We start from the raw sequence: 24,634 nt of genomic DNA, 5'->3' as shown, positions 1-24,634 counted from the left end.
TCCAGATTTTCACGCTGGACGAAGACGAGGAAATCGTGCTACTGGCGTCGTGAGAATCATGGTTGCGTGAACGTCAACTTCCTTCAATTTACCTCACGCCGGTGTTCAAGACGTAATAACGGCCGCATTTCATTTACGATGACACGCTTGCCTTAAATAATCAAAAACCCATTAGATGCACGCTCGTGAAGCGTTTCGAAAAAGTAGGTCACGATTTGATAATTCTTATTGCGGAGAAAAATTTGAGTCAAATGGCGGAGGAAAAGCTTTCGGTGCAGAAAGACGGAGAAAAGAAACGAACGATGCGATCGAAGCGTCACTTTCACGAAGTCGCGACAGTTTCAGGACACTTTGGAGATTTTAAAAAGTTTCGCTGAAAATATCTCTCGAACGCGTAAAATATATTTACGAAATCAATTTTGAATTGCTCGAAACAATACGCGAAGAATCGCGGAATTGTCACAATTTTCACAAAACAAAAATTTCACTATCGTGTTTCTAGCGGTGTACCATCGTCGCTCAAAGTTAAATATCAAACTCAAGGACACAAATTGTATTCCATAGAAATTTCTCATACTCGAACAACGCTGGAAATATGGCGATGCTCGCGATTAATTATTCACCGAAGGCGAAACAACGAACCGAACGGTAGCGTTCTGTGTAACTATGCGTTATCTTAAAAGCTATCTAATGGAACAGTTTCCACGGATCGCGTTCGAAATAGTGGTAGATCACCGCGCGATTAGAGGCGAACTCGCGCATGGACTACTCAATTTCCCGTACGTTATCCCGGCACTGACGCGAACACGTTTTTGCAAATGCAAAACAAGACGCACAAGTATAATACGGACGATGAGGTGCAGCGAAAGTAACTGAGCTATTATGCCGCTGAGTATATAAGGCTCGGTCTAGAAAACGAAGCGGTTCAGTTAGTGGTTATACGCCACATCAAAACATACGCGAACTCGACGATGAATATCAAGGTAAGCGACTCTGCTTCCCGTGAAAATGCTTCAAATCGAAGGCAGGTCTCCGTCGTGCTTGTCCGAGTTTCGGTAGAATTTGAAAAGTGTATGGTTGGTTTCGCGAAAGTCACCTCGAGTGTGTTTCGTCGTTTGATTCGATATTATTTCGAAGAAGGTAGAGTCATTTTAATTGCGACTAGACTTAAATTTAAATTTACTTGAACTACGCTTAAATTGCGCTTCGAATCAAGCTTTAATAAAAAGTTTCGCGATCTTTGGCAGCTTCGAAAGTCCGTATTTCGAGTGTTTCTATGTATAGCGAGAAAGAGAATTCTTCGTAACGGGTCTAGCCATATGAATTCTTATTTTGCTATTTACCTTCTTATCGAACGATCGTATCGAAATTTAGAGAAAAAAAAATTTGTGAAACGGATACGAGCAAAGAGAATTAACAACTAGGAAGCCAAATTCTTCCGATTTCCTATTCCAACAGCGTAGATCGTCCATGGCTTATACAAAGACTGTTATATACTTTTACGCAATACGTTTGAGTCCAACGGAAATTTAATTTAACAAGGACGAGACTGATCGATAAGCCACAACCGAGTCTGCGAAAGTCCGCTAGCCACCACTTTCCATCTCCTTCCACAAACCTCCGAATGTCAATGTGAAGAAAAATCTCGTCGCGAACGTAGAACGGTGACGTCGTCCAACTATACTTTCCAATGGAATTGCAAATTAATTCATCGTTCCCAACTTTCACTCGCAGTTGGCCATCGTCCTGGTGGCATTGGCCACGCAAGCTAGCTGCTCGGAGAAGGCAGCTGAGAAGAGCGCGTCGCCGAAGGACTCTGTAGCCGAGTCTTCGGAGAAGAAGACGGAGAAACGAGGATTGCACGGTAGCTACGGCGACCTGGGTGGTGGAGGAGGTGACCTGAGCGGGGGCGGTGTTTCCAGCTACGATCAGCACGAGCACGTGAAGGCGGTGACCGTGGTGAAGAAGGTGCCAGTGCCGTACGAAGTAACCAAGCACGTGCCTTACTTGGTGGAGAAGCATGTCCCGTACGAAGTGAAGGTCGGCGTACCCCAGCCTTACACCGTGGAGAAACACGTTCCTTACCCGGTGAAGGTGTTCGTGAAGGTGCCGGTACACGTGCCGCAACCGTACACCGTTGAGAAGAAGGTGCCTTACGAAGTCAAGGTACCAGTGGACAAACCGTACGAGGTAAAGGTGTTGGTGCCGCAGCCGTACACCGTGGAGAAACACGTACCTGTGCCCGTTAAGGTACCTGTCCCGCAGCCATATACCGTCGAGAAGCACGTGCCGTACCCGGTGAAGGTCAAAATTCCGGTGCCGCAACCGTACCCAGTCGAGAAGCCGATACCGTACGAGGTTAAGGTACCAGTGGACAAACCGTACCCGGTCACTGTGCCCAAACCGTACCCAGTCACCGTTGAGAAACCATACCCGGTACAGGTGGACAAGCCGGTACCCTATGAAGTTAAGGTACCAGTGGACAAACCGTACCCTGTGCCAGTAGAGAAACCTTACCCTGTCCCGGTCAAGGTACCAGTCCCTCAACCGTATACCGTCCACAAACCGGTACCAGTCGCGGTCCCAAAGCCCGTACCCTACCCTGTCAAGGTACCGGTAGACAAGCCGTATGTCGTCGAGAAGGAAGTACCTGTACCGGTAGAGAAAGAGGTTCCGGTACCGGTGAAGATACCTGTGCCAGTACCGATTCACGAGGGACACGGAGGCAGTGGCGGCGGCGGCGGTGGCTACGAAGGATTTTCTGGATACGGTGGAGACAGCGGCGGATATTACTCTCATCATCGTTGAATTCTTTCGCTGATCGAGACGATTTCTTCGAAATGTTAAGATTTTTCATATACGCGCTGCTGGATCTCTGGGCAATCGTCTCTATCTCTTCGCGAATTTAAAGCCGAAGAAACGCACCGTCGACGAAATTCAACGTTTCGATCGTCTCTTCTTTCTAGTATATATTTTTATTTTTGGAAAGGAATAAAGAGGTATCGGGAGCATCGCTCGTTGTCTCGCCTTGTTGAGCACGATAAAGTGCGAAACGGGCAGAGAGAACGAGGTAAACCGTTCCCCAAGCTTCTCGTAGCTAGTGCTTCTCTCAAGCGTAACCTGTCTTTCAGATTTTTAGGTAACTTAGGAGGATGCTCGTAACTGGGTGATATTAGCGATTTCTTCGTGACAGCGTCTTCGTTCGATCGATGTACTAATTTTCTCCGATCGATATGCTTTCGATGCGCCAATTAGTTTCAATCGAAGAGATGGGTTTAAGGGAAGCCCAGGCGGAAATTTTCCTTTCTTTAGATTTCGCTGGACATCTTTTGTATCCGTCGATTAGATTCTTCAGCTCCATCTTGCCAATTCGATAACGAATATTCCAAGAGAACCAGAATACTTTCAGAATACTTTAATTCCAAATTTATACATCGATCTCGCGATATTTAGCGAGATAGCACGATTTAGCTAAAAAAAAAAAACACGAGCCTTCTTAAAAATCTAAGAAATTTTGAACGAAAAAAATTTGTAGAATAACGTACTATAGTTCTGTTTGATTTGACGCGCAAAATTTCTTGGAAATCGTCCATGTAAAAATTCGCTAGTTCTGTGTCTATGTTTAAGCTGTTCCAAAGAAAACACTAACATTAACGGCGTTTAAGCGAGCTTTACGAGCATAAGTTAGCCGATGTGAAATAAACGCCGCCACGTAATTACGATTTCGTTGCGGCGAACCACTTTTGTACCTAATTTAAGTTAAGAGTGAAATAGAGTGTCTTTTTGTATCAAAGATTTTTAATAAATACTCGTCTGTCATCTGACACCATCGACTTTTATTTTCTTCCTTGTTATTCGAGTTGTTTTAGTCTCGACAGGTTACGCGAGTCTTCCGTTTCCTATCGAACAACTATTATCAATTTCTAGCTTTCCGTTGGCGACTATTAGTCATAGTTCATAAAATTTAACGAACCCGCTCCAAGCATTCTTCTTTGTACTTTTACTCGTTTATGTGCAATCTAATGCAACCGTTACGCTGAATTTTAAGTAACCACTTAATGACGTAACTCTACCGCAAAGAATATACTAAAATATCGACGAAGCTTACAGTAGCATCAAAAAATTAAAATCTAACTAATTTCCTTTTTCCGAATCAATCTGTGATATAACGAGATTCGAAACTATAACGACGAGATTCGAAAAATATAACGAAAAGTTACTCTTTAAAAGAGAAATGAAGAAAAGGCAAGGATATTTCTACCATTTTTGTAAAAAAGATTTCTGTGGTATCGCATTGAAATTGCGATCAACAAATTTTATCAGAATATTCCTGCGAGTGACTTTTTATAGTAACGACGATACGTTCGTCGTTCTTTTTCACAATACGTAAGATTTTCGCGCGTTCAATTGGGAAAAGCGTTAAAAAAATTCCGCGCGAACGCGCTAACGAGCCGACGCTTTCTCGATTTATTCTCGACGGCTCTGCCGGAAATCTCAGCCCCGCGGCGAGTTTCACTTTTGCAAAATTTCCCTTTTCGCGCTACCAACGCGGCCAACCAAACGAGCTCGATGTAAGAAACCAAGAAGATCGAGCGGGACGGAACATCGTTACGTGAACATCTCTTTTGCTCGACGAATGGACACGAAGAAACGATTCGCCGTCGAAGAAGAGTCACGTATACCTATTTATTTTCACATTCGCGTAACAACTCGACGATTTTCACGAATTATTTCCTGCAAACTATACCGCGGTATTATGGCGATACAAATATTAAAAGCTTGTTGTTATCAACAGGATTTCTAATTTCGAGGAAAAACATCATAGAAAGTCAGGTATAATATTTAAATTGGCATTAATATGAAATTCAATAAGTATGAAAGAAGATATCGATAGAGTTATTTTTACTAGAGTTTACCTACTGCCTCGTTCCTAGATTCTACAATTTTGTGAAAAATCAATTTCTAGAATAACATTAAATGTTAGTATTATTGAACGTTTGATGGTATTAATAATAATTTAATAGTAGTCTAAACATGAATTTCCCACAAACTTAAAACGCTCGCAAGAGACGGGTAAATAGAATGCAGGAAAGAAACTCTAGAACACCGATAAAACTAATTCCACAAACGTGAAAAGTATCGAATGCGAATGATACGTATAAGATTTCAACGGTATCCAGTGATAAATAACTAATTTATATCGTAACTAACGTTAAATCAATCACGAAGCAACTGGTTATGGTATGTCGAGAAATCTTTTAATCGCAGGATGCGAAAAGATAAGGAAAAAAGAGGACGAAACGTAGGAACGTTCGGAGGCCAGTTCCGGGCGGCGTACTTTCGATCCCGAGTAAATCTTAATCGTTTCGTGGTGCAATTAAAGAGGCTCGTATATACGTGCTCAAGAAAGCATTACTTTCTCCACGGCTGCTGCGCCATATGGACACACGGATATACATGTATATTCCGCTGGTCCACGTACGCGTGTTTAGAAACGTTGCTGAGTTTCCTTCGAGTCTGATATCGGTCGTAGTTCCCGTGGAACATAAAGTACTCCTTTTTATTTTTAATTCGATCTCGTCGGCGTAATCGCCGATGGTTGATCACGGGTGTCATTGATATCGGAACATGACGATTCTCCGGTGAACCGGAGTAATTTGAAACTCGGTAATTGGTTATCGGTACGCGATAAAAAAGAGTCTTACAAAGTTAAAAACTATTTGTGTGAAAGCGAAGGTTTGTGCAAACATAGTATAACACTTTCTATGGCCATACGCCGTAGTTGCTGATACTTATGGCCGACAGTGTACGTAAAAATTAAATTTCCTCTAAATCGTAGCAACTTTGCTACAGAATAACAACGAAATAACTTATTTTCAACATTTCTGTTCTCGCGTTAATCGGTATTTCTGCCGATTCGAAGTTTCACGCGTTTACCTAACGCGATAAAAGAAATCAGATAGAAGTATAAATGAAATTGTCCATCGATGCGGAAAAATTTAATTTTTAACCGGGGAAAGGAGGCACACGAGAGCGCGCACAGGTAACGCCGATTTAATTAACGCTAAAACGTAAATACGAACGATAAATAATAGACAACATCGGTTCTCGGAATAACTAACGACCACGTCAGCGATTGTTTCGTCCTTTCGGTTATGTAAACTGTTATGCTACACGGGAACCGGGAATTACAAAGAACACATAACCGTATATGAAAGTGTGCAAGCGGTTGGTCTTATTAGATAAGCGGACGAGTGGCTAACTTTTGTGAAAGTGAAAAAAATCGCGACGATTCTGCCATGCGTGAATTATAGCTGTACACGTTGCCATCGACTCCTTCCTGCATCGAGATCTCGCGTGCTTCCGGTTTTCTATCGAGCGCTGCGATAATAGAAGGAGAATGTGTTCGTCCTCTTCTTTCGCTTTCTTTTTCTTTCGCTTCCTTTCAGAGTTTCACGTCGCAATTACCATCGGTGAAATAAAAAAATTTATTCGTTTCGTTTATTCTTCCTTTTCTATGACAAATGTATATATATATATACATGTTTTCATCCTTGCCTCGTGGTAATTGAATTACGCTTTGCTATAGCAGAACACGTTGATGAATTACGATATGCTTTAAAGCACTTCCATTAGAGCGAGTAATAGAAGTAGTTTAAAAAAGGAGCAGCTCTATGTAATGTGCCTAAGTTATTCGCTTTATGCACGGTTCGTGTAACTATTATATCACGAGAGTGCATGAAATCATGATTACCTAAGATTTTCGTGTATCACGTTAACGACTGTTACGTCATTCTTGTAATTATTCAAAATGACATCGATATTTTATCTTATCCACGACCCGTACCGATCCTTCGATTATTAAATTTAAAATATATTATTGTATATACAGAGTATTTTGTAACACGTGGAATATATCCCATCAATGAGGAGGAATCTATTTTAATTTTTCAGAAATTTCAAGAAATCAGTTAACGTATCATTGATGTTAATGTTAAGATAAGATAAGTAAAATCACGTATTCCATTTCAATTGATACATTCACCGATATACAAACACGACTGTGTTACCATACCGAGGAATAAATTTAAATACGAAACACACGGTACATTCGTTGAAATAAACGAATCGAAGTAAAACTGTGTGAAATTTTCCCATCGTTATTAGAAATCTACCCAAGCATCTGTAATTATTCCAATTTACTGTCAAAATAATCATCATAAATCCAACTATAGACTGCCGCCTTTGCCGGACTAGGTAATTAACGCGGTTGTACAAAAACTAAAAAAAAAAAAAAAAGAAAAAGAAACAACGTAACGTTATCCGAACCAGCTTACACCAACCGATCTCACTTCGCGTTATCCAAACCATCGTTACAGAGCTTTGACATCTTTTGCCTTGCAAATTACAAAAGAAAAAATTTCGAGAACGACGTACGTGATAGCTAGTCAGTGCACGAGTCGCTTGCACGGTTATTTACGAATCCCATATTTATTTCAGTAGAACAGAGTCCCGTAGTTTCTCGACTGAATTGCGGTGAAAGCAAGAGCGTGTTACGAACTGCAGCTTTCGACGAAGAACGATCGTCGAACCGGCGCGTTTAGATCGCGTTTATCGCTCGTCTACGAGAACAAATAAAATCTTCGTCCTCCCTCGTTCGTAATTGTCGTTTCAAACTCTGTTCGTGACTCTCGAACCACGTTATACCGTGACAGTTTCGCTCGAGGAAACGAGTGAAAAACGTCTCGCGAATACCGGAAGAACACGGAGAAATATTACGAGTGTCGGATACCGGAAGTCACTTCTCGGTTTCCAGACGGCGCGTTCACTCTCACTCAGCCAGGATTAATTTCGTGAAAACGTACACGAGCGAAATTTGTTCGTTTTTCTATCGGTGGATCGCGTGGCCACGCTCGAACGCGATTAATGAATCTTTCATGGGGTGTTTGGTTAACCATGTTGGGAATTACAAGGTTTATTTTACAAACGCTGGACGGTAGAAAGTGCGAGCGGGATTTAAACGGGTTAACTTTCAAACGACAGATATAAACATGTACTTTAAAATACCTGTTAAATTCTATTACCACTAAATTCTATAAAGATAGCACCTAATTTACTCGCGATGAAGTATCCGGGCACCGCGACAGCCTGATATCAACTACCCTTCCAATTCGAAATTTCGAAATTTTGAGTATTAAATTTCAATTAATTCGCACTCACGTTCAAATTCCACAAAAACTCGGAGAACCAATTTATAAATCCGCGATAAGATGTTCGAGATCTATGACAAACCGAAAAGATACCAAAAAAGATACAAAAAAGATACCAAGCAAAGCCAAAAGCAAAAGATATTTCAAAGAAGGTCGATTAGAAAAGAAAATGTGCCTCCCAGAGTACTCGACAAAGGTTCGAACAAGCAAAACGACGTCCATTGTGACGGTGAAAATTGAAACAGGGCAATGTTCTCCAAACTCCATGGACAACAGGAGAAAAGAGTGGAAGGGGTTGAACCGATGAAAGGAGAATATCCAGGAGTTTCCGTGACGGGGAGATCTGAATCGCGTAAATTCAGAGGCTGAAAGCCATTATCGAGTTTCCCCCGCGGCATCCGCGTTGGTCCCTGGGCTTCGCAGGTTCGTTCGTTCGTTCGTTCGTAGAAGCCGGGGGTGGAGCCCCTTTTATCCAATGCCGCGGGTGTCGGGGGCGCGACTGTGAAGCGAAGGCAATTATCGTAGCGAAACTTGAACGTTGCCGGCTTCGAGGCTGGCCGACGACGAGACCGAACTCCGGTACCGGGAGTGGAGTGTTTGGCGTCTGATACGACGGGTCAGGTCCCGGGGGATTCTCAGCGACTCAAACGGGACTATCCCGCCGCTCTCTCATCGCAGTTAATTACGGAGTCCTCCTCGTTCTCCTTCTACTCCATTTCCCATAGCTCGCTCAGCCCTTCCACGCTCCGTTTCCCTTCGCTCCTTGAGCATCCGAATCACCATTCGAAAACTTCCTTCGGGTTCCTTCGACATTGACCTTTCCGTATCTTCTTTATTTCCATTTTCCTCGTATAATTGAAGTGGAAAACTGTTTAATTGATTCTAAATTCAAGTGGATAGACGTTTGTTCCGGCAGGTAGAATTTTCTTTAATGAATTATTATTAATTATTATACGAAGCTCTTAAATTTTACTCTCAAGCTTAAAACTAGTAGTCTGAATTGCTAATTATAATTCCAACATATTCATCTTTAAACGTTTCAATTAAACCTTCGATCGTTAAAAACAAACGGAGCATAAAATGAAGGTACTTGGAACAAAATGGAATATATTAAATTCAGTTTTTAAATCCCCCGTCCTCGGAATAAAAACGAAACCTATTTTCTCTGGCGCTAAATGCTAAGTTCGAATTTAAACTATGGAATTCAATTTAGTTTGCAATATAATCTAAATATTTACTTTTGTTCAATACGATCTATCTTCGAAGATACCAGCCAAAGATAAAAGAAAAAAAAGAAAGTGGAAACGATTCCAACAAAATGCAACATCTCTAAATCGAGTTGGAACACACAGGTGCATATGCGTGGGCGCGTGCGCGCGCGTGTAAGTGGCTTCAACAATCAACGGACGACAGAGGATCCCCCATGGGAATCCGAGCGAGCGAATCGTAGCGGGATTGAACGCTTGAAATGGAATAATATCCAATAATCTGGCAGCTGAGAGAACGGGATAAAAAGGGACGTTTTATCGGAACATCGCAGTAACCGAGCGAGTTCCCGAACCATTTCCGGCTCGGCTCGCTTTCTGTCTGTCCCCCGGCCACCGGGCGAAATTAATTATTGATTTCGGATACAGGCATTCACAGCCCCGGAGAGCTTTTAATCGAAAACGAACCAACCGTCCCGTTCGTTTCCGTTCGACGTGAATTCAGCGATTCGCCCTAGGAGAGTATGTGCTACGCCATCATCGCCACTCTTCTTTTAACGATGATGGCTACTTCACAGATAAAATGGGAATATACGAAGAAGGATTTGCTTGTATATGCTCTTTTTGTATATCTAATTTTTTCATTAATTTCTTTCCTTCTTTTTAATTATATATAATATATCTGAATATCTAATTTCGCTTTTTAAAATAATTTGTTAATTTGTAATGTTTGGTATTTGTACAATATTTATTGGTTGAACGTTGGTGGTTTTAAAATAGATCTTAGAAATTTGTGTAGCTTTACGAGTTGTGTTGTGAATCATTCTAATTACACTATGGACAAATTTTTGCGTTTCAACTCTGTTATATGTATTTAATAACAAATGAAATACGATATATGCTTTACGAAGATTTTCGACCGAAATGTCCTAAATCTCTGTAGCATTGTTTTTAAAATTTATTGATCGTGATTAGATTTAATCGTGTCCGTTATAAAACGTTTTTAAAATACCGTGCACCTGCATCTATGCAACCTATGCTACCGATGCAAGATGTCTGTTTCAAGATTTAAAAATAATCTATTACTGCGCTATTGTCAATGTAAAAGTTTGATTGGATATTTTACGAAAGTAATGAATATTATCTCTTTAATGAAATTATAATTAATTAATTAATGTGTAAACACAGATGTGCACAATCCGAAAATTAAAATCAAAACTTTCGCACAAAGGTATAAAATATCATAAATACATATAGCTCTAAAATAAAAAATCGTGCGACTGAAATCTACAAAAATATTTTATTATGTGTTACCTTGTGAGGATAGAAACGTAATTCGAGGATAGGAGGTTACAAACACCAAAATACATGCTGCGATCTTTTCACCCAACGGTGGATAGAGACGGAAGGGATGGAAATGTACCAGAGGTATTGGATTTTGACCGCAATGAATCTTCTCTTGATGACGGCAAATTTTCAATTAACTAAATTAGGAGATTAGACAGAAAAATCGTGTGAGTCGCTTTGTTATACGAAGATGAGGATATGAAAAGGATAGTTATAAAAAGAATTATCTTTCATGCGATTATATTAACGTTAGTAATATTTAAACTTAATTAAGACGTGTTAAGACATTAACAAATGCACGAACACAAAAATAATTAGGAAATGGTATCAAGGAATCTTCGATATAAGATTAAAGATATAATATATAATTTACTATCTTTGCAGGTGATTTGAAAAAAGATGAAAATACAAAATCTTTCATCGTGTAGAAATTCCATATTCTTTAAATGAAAAATGTATGTGTAATTTTCGGACATACAACTCCCGCGTAACATATATCCGCTATATGTAAATATACGTATTCATGTCAATAAAATTAACATGTTTTAAGTGCCCTAAATTTCTAAGCAATATCTGTAATCACCTCCTGCAATTCAGCTTTTGTAAACATGTGAAACAGTTGCTCGGGAGTCATTGTCATTACTTCTATATTGTTATCGCTCAGTTTCTCTTCCATAACTTGCTTCAATATAACCAAAGCTGCCTTTATCGCTTCTTTAAGTGTCATAGACTGTAACAATACCGTAAAATGTTGAAAGACTGTTCACGCAATAACCAAAACATTTACACAAAAAATAATTATCTTACCTTATGATACACTTCTTGGAGGTTCTGTTGCGCGCCTTCGCTTCCAGATCCAATAGCTTTAGCATCAAATTGTACAAAGGTGCCGGAAGGATCCATATGATACAACTGAGGCCCTTTTTCGTCGATACCAGCGAACAACATTGCTACACCAAATGGTCTCGACATGGCACTACCATCGTCGTCACTGTCTCCAAATTGTATAGCTAGGTTAGATACAGCCTGTGCCGTTGACTCCACAGACATTCTTTCGTTGTAGACGAACCAATGATTTTGACATTCTACTCTAGCACGATCGATCATAGTCCTAGAGTCAGCTATTAAGCCGGATGCGGCGCATCCAATATGCTTATCAATTTCTACGATCTTTTCCACGGTTGTGGGTTCCATTAAACTGGAAGTGATACGTTTCTCCACGACTAAAACAACACCCTCTGATGTTGCAATTCCAATGGCAGTGGAACCAAGTTTTATAGCTTCTATGGCATATTCAACTTGGAATAACCTCCCTTCTGGAGAGAAGGTATTAACACCATGGTCGTATTCAGAACGTGTTAAAAACATCTGAAAATAAAAATACATACGTCGTTAAGATACACAGTGGATTAAATTTTCTGAAGTATAAAGATAACAAGATTGTATTTAGATCGAAACTTTGAGGTTATGACTTGATAAATTTGGTATCAATGCATTTAATATTATTTTAAATATGATATATACAAATCGTATCTTTCAAATATAATTACGATAAATTTTTTATTCCTTGGTTAATTCAATAATGACTACAATAATTATAAAAGGTCTAAATAGAATGTGGTTAGCTCGGAATGACATAGCAAAACTAATAGATTCAGAACATCAATATAGAAACAGACAAAATGTAAGTACCACTTAAAGTTAATTACTTTTCAAGAGTTAAGAAGATTTACCTTCGAGATAGCTTTATTATTTCAATAAAAATTGCTTAATAATAAGTTTAAGCCGACTGTCACAAACGCTAGTCACGGAGAGACTTGAATTTAATGGCGGGGATAAATACAGACGCGTATCACTAATTCTCGGAACCCTAATGTTAAAGTACAATTTATTCCTAACTTCAGAGTACAGAAATATTTTCAAAATCAAAATATTTAAAATTGATTACATTTATCGCTCAATTTAGGCAATTATAACACAAAAATTATAATATGCAAATAATACTTCAACTTTTTAAGAGCATGAACAAAAATAATGTAATACGATTTGAACCAATTCACTAGTTTACGCAACGTTAGTCAAAATATATTTACAAATTTCAAATAATATTGATCATATTCAGAATTATATACCATTAATCATTAAAAATACATTCTACCTTTTTGTTACATCTAATTTTGTAAAATTATTTTCTATATTGAACTTTTATAAATATATTTTCTAGCGTCTATTTAAAGATGGCTCCTGTAACATGCTCATTTGAGGTTGTGTCATCAGATTATTCTATACAATATCAGATTGTATACAATACAAAAAGAAACAAACAATTATTCTTCATAAAATAAATAACGTTACAAATAAGGATTGACATAATGAACGGCAGGGATATTCATTTATTACAGAAATTGAATTCTGCCTTTGCTGAAGAAAATTGGGACGAGTTATTGAATCTTCTCAATCCAAAAATATTTAGATCTTTTGAATCGAAGTATGATTTAAAAAATAGTACGATACGTAACAAAACGTTATTAGACAGTGAATATAACAGATTGTTAAATTTCAGAGAATTAATTGCCTTTCCAGTCTTGGCAAAAGTAGCACAAATTCTTACAACCGAAGACTCTGTCATCCCAAACGATATAAAGATTGGTTGCTTAAAATGCCTAGGAAATTCTTGTTTTGATAGTTATGTACACCAACAATATATTTCAACTACAATCGAGCGAGGGACATACAGTCACGATTTATATCGCGTTCTAGCAAGTAACGAAAATTTAGAAGAGGTAGAGAATTCTAGTTCTTATCCATTCGATTCTCATTTTCCTTACGAGGGTGTTGTAGGATGGACATCGAACGTTATTACAGCATTTCACTGTAAATTCGATAGCGATCTGTCGGATGAAAAGTTGGATATTTTAAGATTAAGTATCCAGTTCCTGTGTAATCTGTTTACATTTGCATGTAAAGATAGTAACTTTCCAGATCAATATAATATACTACAATTTTTATACTATACAGATTTAAAGGATGTAATAATGTAAGTACTGTTAATATAAATCTATATTGTTAATATATTCCGTTGAATTATTTTGTTTTAATCAGGATAAGTATTCGAGTACTATAGATTTTTTGTTTACTTATAGAACTATGACACATTCTGAACATATCCCAATTGTTAGAGCTTCGTGCGCATTTGTACATAATGCTTTGAAGGAATTTGAAGGAAAAACTTTCTTGGAAGGAGAAAAAAAACGTTTATGTTCACAATTATTGAAAGCAACTAAAGAAGGTTTTGAAAGTGCAAAGGAGGCCCTGATGCTTTTATTATCCGAAAAGGATATGCTGCAAAGCGTGTACTGTGATATGACTATCGAAAATAAATTATGTTTATTAGAAATAATTTATAACGAACTGTCAAATTCAATACACAAATTTGGAAACGAATACAAATTTACGAAGGATGCGATTGAATTTTTAATTAAAAGATTTTGTAGAAAAAGTGATTTGATTTTGAAGACAGTGGATACATATTTAGATAAAATAGAACCTACAGAAATTGTCATTCTTCTTGATATTCTTGGAGCCTTGACTTCAAGATCTTGCGAAGAATGCAGTTTTCTAAAGGATCAGAAGAGCTTGCTTATTAATTGTAGCTGTAAGTATATTTGTTTATAGCGTAATTCTTTTATAGCATAAAAATATTCGATTCTACATTTTTTACAGATCTACTAAAGTCCATTCAAACGATTGGAAAACTATCAGATAATTATTTCACGCCGCTACAAAACTTGAGCGATGTAGCTTCAGCGATACAAGGGTCAACAACGAAAAATGATTTAGAAGGTCATCCTACATTTGGTTTTAAAGCTGGTTTAATAAGGATTATTGGAAATATGTCATACAGAAATAAGGAATATCAAGATCTTGTAAGTGTATATTAATTCTTATTTTCTACTCGTTTGTCCTTTCTAAAATATATTTTAAACAAAATCTATTAGTGTGAACCAAATTTTAATCTCTATATATTCAAATTTGAATTGAATATATTTTGTCATTGACAATATATATTCAAATTTGTACTAAATATATTTTGTCGTTGACAATACTAAGGCACCATCAGTTGATAATACAAACAGTACGTTTGCTCTCGAATGTTTGGCTGGAAAGTAGCGCCTTAGAACCCTATACGGTGGCAATCGCAACTGCGTCACGTACTGCAAAGAATAAACTACGAAAATCCCCCGTTGTATCGTACGAAAAGCGGCAGAATTTTTTTTCAATCAGTCATTGATCTATTAATTTTTACATTGATTTCTTGCGTGCTCTAACCTTCAACCCCGATCGATCATTTGTCAAGTGCACCCGCGTACAAAGACCTTTTGCATCGTAGATCATCTTCTGACACGCGAAACGAAAAACAAGGAAAAACAAAAGACAGCGAAGTGCAGGGTAGAGCGTAGATGAATATTACAAACCTTGCGCTCGAAACGACTCTCTGGTTGCTCGGTTTTTATTCAGCCCCTTTATGCGTGCACGGGCATTCGCGAGTGATCGTTATTGCTTCTTATTGATTTCATCTCTGGCGCGCAAGAGACGGGCTACAAAAGAAACGAGAAAGGATCCCGCGTGGCGCGCACTGTTCACCGAACAAAGGAAAATTAAGTATCCTGTCCGAGTCGAAGACGTGGCAATTTAGCCAACATCGGATACCGCGTTAATATATTAGCAAGATCGAAGCCATGGCCGCTGTTTTGCCGCGTACGAATCGTTTTATCGATACGCATGCGATCGATACCACGCAGGAGTGCGAATCGAGACAGACCTCGATTTCTTTCTTTCTTCTCTTTTCGTTCCTCTCTTCTTCTTCGCCTTTACTATTTCTGTATCCGTTTCTTTCGGTGTTTGGATGGTGGAAAGGTGTCGAAGGCGATCGTGTTCTTAAATTTCGTTCGGAAAACACGCGCACTCCGGTATTTCTATCCTTCTTGAGTAATTTTAAAATGTGCATATCCTCGTCACGATTGCTCGTAAAATACGACGTTCTCCCGCGTTATGAGGTTAATATACAAACCGGTGGTGACTTTCGAGCTATTCCGTTGAAACGAGCGCGGTTCGTAATGAAAAATTTGTGTATGTGTGTACGCGTATCTGTTTGCCGATGGCCATCGCAAGGTGCTTCTTGAGTAAGTAGGGGGTATTACGTTTGAAAATATTCTCGCGAAGACCTTCTTCGTCCGTCAGCTTCAATTTCCAATGATTCGTATACGATGGTTCGAGGTGTATGGATTTAGGTACTCGTCGATAAAATGTATCGTCGCTCCGACATGCGATTCAATTACGTTCCATTCGATTTTCAATGGCGGCTCATTTTTCACGAACGAGAGTCCATGAACGCGGCCTATGGTCTGTAATGTATCGGGCCGTGCAAAAATAATATTTTTATGGCTGCGCGAATGGCGAATGCGATAAATCAGAGTCCACGCCGTTGCTATAAAAATAAATTAACGTCCGCGATGCTGTGACGATGTAATACCTTTTGAGTAACATGGCTGATCCTTTTATGGCATCGCAGGGGCTTTATTGAACTCGAATTGAAAAAGGAAATTTTAAATTTCGATTCTTTAATTTCCTATTCAAATTTAAATTTGAATTCTAAATTAATATATATCATACGAAAAGCTTCAAACCACGATTAATCGTTGCTTCGTCATTTACGCTAATTAATATTAGCTATTGTTTCGGTCGATATCTACCAACTGTATATAGTTTTACACGCTTGCAATAATTCGGGAGTATGACGATAGCGTACTTTGTACTTACCAAGCGACGATTTACAATTTTATGCAGAGTCTCGCAGTTTTATACGCGATACCATAAGCATACATAGGTTTACACACGCGTGTTCTCAACGATGTCGAACGTTTTCAGTTTCGTGAAATGGACGTCGTGCCTCTGCTTCTGGACTGCTGCAATATAGACGCGAGAAATCCACGTAAGTAATCCAGACTCGTTTCCTTTGAGCTTCGTGATCCTTTCGCTTATTGTGATTCGCGTGAATCCTCGATGATATCCCGACACGCTAATTAATGCCCGTGTTAAATTTTACACGCGCAGTTATAATGCAATGGACGATCCTCGCGCTGCGGAATTTATGCGAGGATAATCCGGCGAATCAAGAGATCATCCGGAATTGCAACAGAGTCGGCGTCGTGGAGAGCAGCGTGCTGCAGGAAATGGGTGTCGCGCTGCACGAGGACGAGGAAGGAAAGAAAATTGGAATCGTGCCCTTGCCGCGTGAACGAAAATAACAGACTTTATCGAAGATCTTTCACACGGAGCCTCTTTGGCGAAGTCTCTCTTCGTTTTTATCCATTGGCTCGAACGAGGTATGATAAAGGACACGTATCGATCATATTTTTAGCCCTTTAGAATATTATCGAATTCGATGTTTGTTTTCTTCGTATTTTGGAGTTTTTCGGTATTACTGATCGAGTCGTGAAAATATGCTGTTAGAATTTTGAATGGAACTTAACGAATCCGTAGGACTAGAATTTTCATATTAAATATATAGCAATTATATAGCAATTATATAGCAATTATATAGCAATTATATAGCAATAGGTAGTATACGTGTATATACGTAGATTTTTTACTCATTTCTGACTAATTTTTTTTAATAACGTATAAAGTAAGACGTAACGTATTGATATCTACAATTTAGACAATCGCTGGAAACATTTTTACTAAATCCTTTTTTAGTAAGCATTTGACCGAGTCAATTTTAATTTTACCAAGTTCTGCTATAAATAATATACTTTTCCATTACAACAAAAAGAATATGAAACTTACTTTCGCATTTTAAAGTTTCTCCATCTGCCCCCTCTTACCCGCCATAGAAATCCGGCGATTTTCTTTCGATTCGCTTCGCCCTATTGCATAAATTGAGATGGCAATTTCTATTGCCTCGCCCTACATAAAAATGGTATCAAACTGTCGTAGTATGAAATAAAACGAAAGAAGCTAGAAAAGAATACTTACAAACTTAATTTTTAACGATACTTTTAATTCAGTTTCGAATTGGAGGAACAGCGGTTTCCTTTGGTACGGCCGCGGCACGGCAGTCGCTTTCCACGATCTCGACCGTCCATACGGATGTATAATCACGCGACTCGTGTTAATTATATTACTATTTACCAGCTTGTGTATCGATAGCTCACCGGATAAGGTATCGGTGATCTCTTTATCGGGAGTTAGACCGCAATAATTATTCGAGAGTTAGGCGACTGCAAACGTATCTTTCGTAGCGTGTGTCGACTGTAAAATAAGCCTACAATTATAGTACATGATAGGTACCATTACAGGAAATATGATATCGTATTGCGTAAGGAGACATTATATCTGCATTCGCGGCCGGCTGATTTACGGTACGATAAAAGCTGCCACGGGTTCACGGTCTATTAGCAGTTACTAATGCAGCTGTACGACTGTACGTCCGCATCTGTCATTGCGAATTCGTTTACGAACGAACGTTTATTAGCCATCGTTGAGTATCGATAACATCTTACTATCGTTCAAGTTTATTATTACGTTTGCCGGCGTCTCTAGAAAAGTGGAAATCCGTGATTTCGTTAAATGGTTGTCTTATTACTTTGCTATCCTTATGATTCGTCGTGTGCAGATGTCTCGCTACTATTTAACTTTACTATTATCCTCGCCATTATTTTTAGGAAGATGGGAAAATTTCAACTGTGTTATCGTATATTTCCTTTTATGGTCGTTTATACCTTTTCGCGATTTCTCTCCTCCCTAGGAATCGTTAATTACTCGTCTACTCTGAAGCGTGTAACGCCAATGGAGAACGACGCTGTCAATCTATAAATATCAGCGAAATATCAGCGAAATATCAGCGAAATAACGTTAAGAACTGTACCTCCCAAGATTCAAATAGAAATCGGCGGGTAATTAGATCGATATCACGATCGAAATTCGTTCAACGTGAGTCACAGTTGTATTAACGTTTTACAAAATGTAATGATACGTTTCTATCAATATACGCGGACGTGATTCACGATCTAATCGACTGTAACCAACTGTTTGCTGATTTATAATCTATTGTCTGTAAAGAACTGCGTGGCATTCCTTCATTTTCGTCTTTCGTTATTATTCGTTATCGAGTTACCGTACGTTTGTTATCTAAGTTACTCGAATAATCGAAGTTTCGAGCTATGGAACGCGACAAAAGTAGCACATCGAAAGATCATAAACTATACACGAGATCATAGAAAAAAGATCACGAAAAAGTCGTGAAATTCTGCCGCAATTATGTCCGAGGTAAATTTTTTAGCAATTTATCGCAAGAATGACTGAAAATGATATTATAAAGGAGATAGTAGACCTTTCTAAATATCGCAGAAGCAAATCTTCAATGTCTAACGTTCGTGTTATTTAAGTTTAACGCAGTTCTTTTAGGATACAAAGATAATGGGAAAAAGGCAGGAGAAGAGGACGAAAAAGACGCTTTGCAGGAAAATTATATGAACGATAATGGAACGCTTGTTCATCGATTATTCTAAATTAACACAATTATTTATGAAACGCTTCGTTTCGTCGAACAACGGTTCAAGTCGGGGAGAGAGAAATTACGAAAAGGAAAAAAGGACTGTGGCGTGGACACCGCAGAAGCGGGTTTGCACGAACCGCGGGAGATTGCTTTTAATTTAAATATCAAACGATCCTGGACGATTAATCTCGCGCGGTTATAATGGCCGGCAATTAACGCGAAATTTATCAGCTAATTATACGTAGGGTTAATCTCGCCGTGGTAATGATACCTTTATAAAGGTGAAACGACAAAGTAGGAAAGAGAGAAAAAGACAGGAAAGAGCAAAACAAAGGGTGTATATCTGCGTTAGAGCGCGTTTTCGCGGCTCAAAGTCTGTCAATATTTATCAGTCACATATTGAATATCGTTTTTCTGGGAATAAAACCTAATATAAATAAATGTCATTCTGTGTTCTTCGTCTATTTTTTCACGTGGAATCAGCCTGGTCGTAGTTGTGCCAGTAGTTACAGCATCGTATATTCCGTATATCGCAATGATCAATCATTATAATCGAGATGTAGTCTGCAGTTACGAACGTAATTTTACGAAGGATTTTTCGTTCGAGACAAATTTCTATGTCTTATGATAAGAGGTTTGGTAATATAGAAGCCATTTTCTATGCACTTGAAGGCCGATTTTGCCTAGAATGTATAAAACAAGTAATCGTAACGTGATTGGTATTCGATTTCAAACGGGAATACCGTATCGACCATTTTCGTTCGGCATCTTCATCGATTAATATTCATAAATTCCGATGGCCGATGCGTGAAAGCACGTGGATGAGATCGGTCTCGAATTCGCGATTCCACGCAGCTTCTTGATCGATCGATATTTCGATCGTTAGGTACCGAATTCCTTGGTTTAAGGATTCATGCTGAAAAAATCGTCTTTTCGATAAATTTAACACCTTATCTACAAAAAATGAGATATTTTGTGTTTTCGATTTTGATATTTATCGAGGAAATCTTATTTAACGTGATTTCGATGTTAACAAGATAAACAAGATGAAGTCATTTACGATTTATCGATAAATGATAAAATTTATTAATAAACGATAAAATTGAAAGGAAGAATCTGTAGGTTAAATGAAAGTTTCGCAGAATATTACACGGATTTAACGATTGTATCTTCAGACTTTTATTTTTAGGCTGCTTGTGTGCTACGATAAAAAAAAAGTCTATCAGAATATAGAAACAACGTTTAAAAGCACGTTAGCGTAGTACTCGTGTCTCGTGCGTTCGCTTTTCTTAAACGGATGAAACGTTCGCAGAACGTACGATATCTCGTAATTCGAGCGAACAATCGAGAACAAATTTTACCTTGGCGTAAATTATTCTTTACGATTGGAAATATTATTGCAACGACTGGCGCAATTAACGCGGTGATGGAAATTGCACGTTGGTATAATCGGCGATTCAATTAGTTAGGCGAGCGGAAATCGAGTGGAGCGCGAAAAACAAGCGACGCAAGTAGGGTGTAAACAGGCAGAAAAGTAAATCGGCTAGCATGTATTAATAGAGGCCGCGAATTGAACCTATGTCGGTGCCTAATAAGTCGTGGATCCCCTTTTAAACGATCTCTGCCTCGAACGGACCTGTGCGCCTACGCGAAACTCCTCTGAAAGAGCCGACAGGCCGATATATTTCCCGTGCCCTCGTATGCCTTGCGTACATCGATCGTGTACGAAAGAGTTGCATCGTTATACAGGGTGATACCTAATCGTGCGCCGATTCTACCAAAGACAAATTCGTGATTTTTGGCGAAAACGAGAAATTAATACTAAATCAGTGTCAATCAAGATCTTCGTTATCGTTACCTAGCGATCTAAAAAAATACTTTCTTCTCAAATTCGACGAGGAAGTCGAAATCAATAAGAAATTCGTTGCTCGACGAACGACGAAGAAAACTTTGCTTTTCGCGGTGTGACGACTCCGAAAAGACGAGTCGTCGGCCCATCGAGGACGATCGCGGCTCGCTTCTGCTTAAATTTTAAGCGACGGTTTCCTCGTTCCAAATATCCGAGCTTTTACGGTCCATAAAGGGACGAGGGCTGCTTTTAGTGGCTATTACACGAATCCCCGGGTCGGCGCAACATTTATGGCTCATGCACCGTGTGCGGCAGTCGTTAAAACACATTTCGTGGGACCATGCGAGAGCCTGAACGCGAGTTCTGTGTTTACGTTCACGATTAGACGCACGACATTTCTTCGCCAGCTTTTCTTCACCAGGATCTTAGCGGAGGACGATCCGCGTCTAGGAGGCGAATGCGAACACACTTTAGCGGAATGTTTTACGGCGGTTCAACGCTGACCATCCGTAGAACTCGCCTTGGTAAAATATACAACGTTCTTTTTATTCCTTCACCGAGATCTTGGTAGTTTGTTTAATGGAAACTTCTCCGACGGGGTTACATGGGATTTGTTAATAACCCGGGGTTCGTGTTATATGGCCTTTTAATGGAATTCTTAAATTTGAGTTTACAGCCTCGGTTCTAACGTTGCAGCATGTTCAAATAATTCTGTATCTAAGGGACAGATTGATATTCACGATTCTGCGTCTCAAGCGCGTGATTGCTTTTGTTACCGAGTGACCAAATCTATTTGGCGAACAGTCCAACTTTACGTAAACAATTCGATTTTCGATCGGTCGGAACGCCGATGGAAAACTGGTTTGGAAATCGATCGGAGCCCCTCTGTGCATTGTTTTGCATAACTGAATTGTCGCCGGAGGGAACCGGTGTCCAAATTAGAAAAACGAAAACCGTTCCATTCGAATAATTACGAAGCGATCTAACTGGTATCGAATCGCTTTGCGACAAGTAGGCCAATAAATTAACATCGTTAATGAGCCGCTAATTACACTGCCGTGCCACGGAACGATTTGATTTATACGAGACTGAACGCGCTTTCCACTCCGCTAGCTACGCTCTGTACCAACTTGCATGTTCACCTAAATCGCAGGGTATTAATTAAATTTTGGAAAATTCGATTTTCAAATCGAGCGTAACACGTACGTTGTGATATCCGATAAGCGCGATAGATGCTTAAAAATGGCATGTAAAGTCTCGCTTTAATCCGTTGGCTTTTAAAAATACGATAACAAGAGTACGAATGCGTTAATGATTTTGCTTGTTTATTAGAGAGATGGGAGATTTATTTCGAAATACGTATTTTGCTTTTCCTTTCGGTAAAGCTTTCGGTAACGCGAAGGGATATACAAGCGAAACGTATTATCAATTAGAAATTTTATAACCGGATGTACTAAGAAGTTAGGTATTTTTGTAACGTGTTTTCGATATTTCAAATATATCGCTCTTTAGATAAGTTCGAAAGAAACGTTTTAACCTTTTTACGACTGTGAACCCATACACAGAGTGTCCTGAACTCTTTTATTATCTTGCTGTTCCGAATTCACCGTATGTTCTAGATAGAACGAAATGCACTACAGGATTCAGATGAAACATGTACGTATAATTTGTAATCTTAGCTTACGATCGTTTAGCTATAATCGTTAAATAGTTAATGGTTCTCAAATGATAACTCGACGACACGAGAATTTTCACGATCAATTTTATGAGTTAGAGCACAAACCCCACGAATGCTTGAGATTCTTCTATAATGTGTTGTTAACCCCACCAAGTCGACTAACACGTCTCTAGCGCGTTATGCTCTTTCGCCAACCTACACAAGGGTATATCGGAGATATCGTTTCGCTTTTTACCCTTACGACTTTCGCTCGTTATCGGCGAAATACGTTAGGAAAATATTTGAAGTTTAAGGCGACACGCAAGTTGCTTTCTTTTAAACTATTTTATATACGCGTGAGTATAAACAAATTCCTATCGAGCGTTTTCATTCTTCGATCTGCTCCGGAAAAAAATATTCCTTGCTCTCTGAAATTCCTGCACGCTTAATCACGCCTCGAATAACTCTCGAAACACCTGTCTCAAACTTCGACAAACCGATTGACAAAACGTTCGATAAAAACCAAATTGCCGATCCGGAAGAAAAATACGGCGAACGAGCCGCACGAAGCGGACCGAGTAATCTCTGGAAAGAAAAAGAGAAGAGCAGCCCGATGGGTTCGCTGGCAAAAATCATAGCGGAAGACTCGCTCGTGGTCGCGGTAATTGCCCGACGAAATTGAATCGTGCCGCGTTGAACGCGAATCTGCGCGATAAACGATCGCACACGCGCAAACAAACGGGATCACGTGAACCGAGCTAATCGCGTTTCAACGAAACCAAGAAACCGACGAGACCGTTTCAAAAGGCAAAATCACGATGATGGTGGTTTGTCGAGAGCCGCAACGGGGTGGTTTCAGGGCCCACATGATGTCGCGGGCCGATCAAACGCGGCAACCCGACCGAAATTAACGAAAGGAATTAATCGTTGCGAACGATCGCTCGTTCCCAATATACGGATGTACACTCCTGCTCAAAAGTCCTAGGGCAAGATGTCTCGTACGAAACGCGTGATATCAAGGTTTCTACGAATGTAACGAATACTTTCGCGAAGAACTGGTTTTTCGTTGGACGATATAATCGCGACGATAACCAACATAGACTCGCTTAGTCACTGTAGCGGAAATCTCATTTTTTCGCGCATATAACGATCGAACGATTCTTAGGAAACGACGGTCAAATATTATTTTTGTACTTTTCCATTTTTAGTCCTCCGGATCGCCCTTTGCCGGTTTCCATCTTCTTCTAACACAGCGGTGAATTATTTTCAGCTGTGACGCTTTCGAAATACGTACGCGATGTGTATCTTATAATACATCGGCGATAGTTGGAGGACGTTAAATGGCATTTATCGGTACTTTATGTTCCAATCATTGAAATTTCTGCGCAACTTTCATATTTCTTCCACTCACGTGTCTAGTCTAGCGTTATCGATTTCTTAAAAGAAGCAACAGGATAAAAACCAGGACAAAAGAATTGCTTCCAATTTTGAAGCAAATATAATAATTTATTAATAAATTGTCCCAAGACTTTTGAGCGGGGGTGTATAGAGAGAGGGGGAGAGAGAGAGAGAGAGAGAGAGAGAGAGATGACTAAATTTTCCGTTCTGGTCTGTTTGCCGGCTGGCATGTGGGCATTATCTTTACGACCTCCTCGCCGTGGAGTAGACGCGAAAGGACGAACGCATGCGCGATACGCGGCCCGGAACACGGAGAACACCGAAACCGGAGAACCTGTTATCAAAGAAACGGTGGCTACCGTACCGGGCCAATTATCATCCGACTCGAAACGAACCAAGGTCTGATCC

The 24,634-nt window shown here is 39.3% G+C and overlaps 3 protein-coding genes across 5 annotated transcripts in view; 2 read left to right on the top strand and 1 right to left on the bottom strand.

The window, feature by feature from the left end:
- The first annotated feature begins 814 nt into the window (after positions 1-814).
- Positions 815-3,824, top strand: Vajk4 (chitin-binding protein vajk4). Its single transcript, XM_069125736.1, has 2 exons — positions 815-983; positions 1,735-3,824. Exons 1-2 carry the CDS (start codon positions 972-974, stop codon positions 2,806-2,808), a joined length of 1,086 nt encoding a protein of 361 aa, XP_068981837.1. The 5' UTR covers positions 815-971; the 3' UTR covers positions 2,809-3,824.
- A 6,872-nt stretch (positions 3,825-10,696) lies between these two features.
- Positions 10,697-12,643, bottom strand: Prosalpha5 (proteasome alpha5 subunit). Its single transcript, XM_069125599.1, has 3 exons — positions 12,496-12,643; positions 11,570-12,130; positions 10,697-11,492 (listed from the first exon to the last, which is right to left on the bottom strand). The coding sequence occupies exons 2-3, from the start codon at positions 12,128-12,130 to the stop codon at positions 11,325-11,327; spliced, it is 729 nt and encodes a 242-aa protein (XP_068981700.1). The 5' UTR covers positions 12,496-12,643; the 3' UTR covers positions 10,697-11,324.
- Positions 12,644-12,936: 293 nt separating this feature from the next.
- LOC138185862 (protein Wnt-7b) overlaps positions 12,937-24,634 on the top strand; it is a 120,415-nt gene continuing 108,717 nt past the window's right edge. For 2 of the 3 annotated variants that reach the window (XR_011174731.1, XR_011174732.1), the window contains exons 1-6: positions 12,937-13,250; positions 13,326-13,799; positions 13,906-14,417; positions 14,486-14,688; positions 16,691-16,754; positions 16,877-17,148. The gene's annotated coding sequence lies outside the window, so the exon portion shown is untranslated. Of the gene's footprint in view, positions 13,251-13,325; positions 13,800-13,905; positions 14,418-14,485; positions 14,689-16,690; positions 16,755-16,876; positions 17,149-24,634 lie in introns of those variants that run through there. The other variant, XM_069125171.1, reaches the window with a different exon arrangement.

Source organism: Bombus flavifrons, chromosome 13, assembly GCF_040668555.2.
Source record: "Bombus flavifrons isolate JBK064 chromosome 13, iyBomFlav1_principal, whole genome shotgun sequence".
Lineage (NCBI taxonomy): Eukaryota > Metazoa > Arthropoda > Insecta > Hymenoptera > Apidae > Bombus > Bombus flavifrons.
This window is presented reverse-complemented; position numbering and strand designations above follow the sequence as displayed.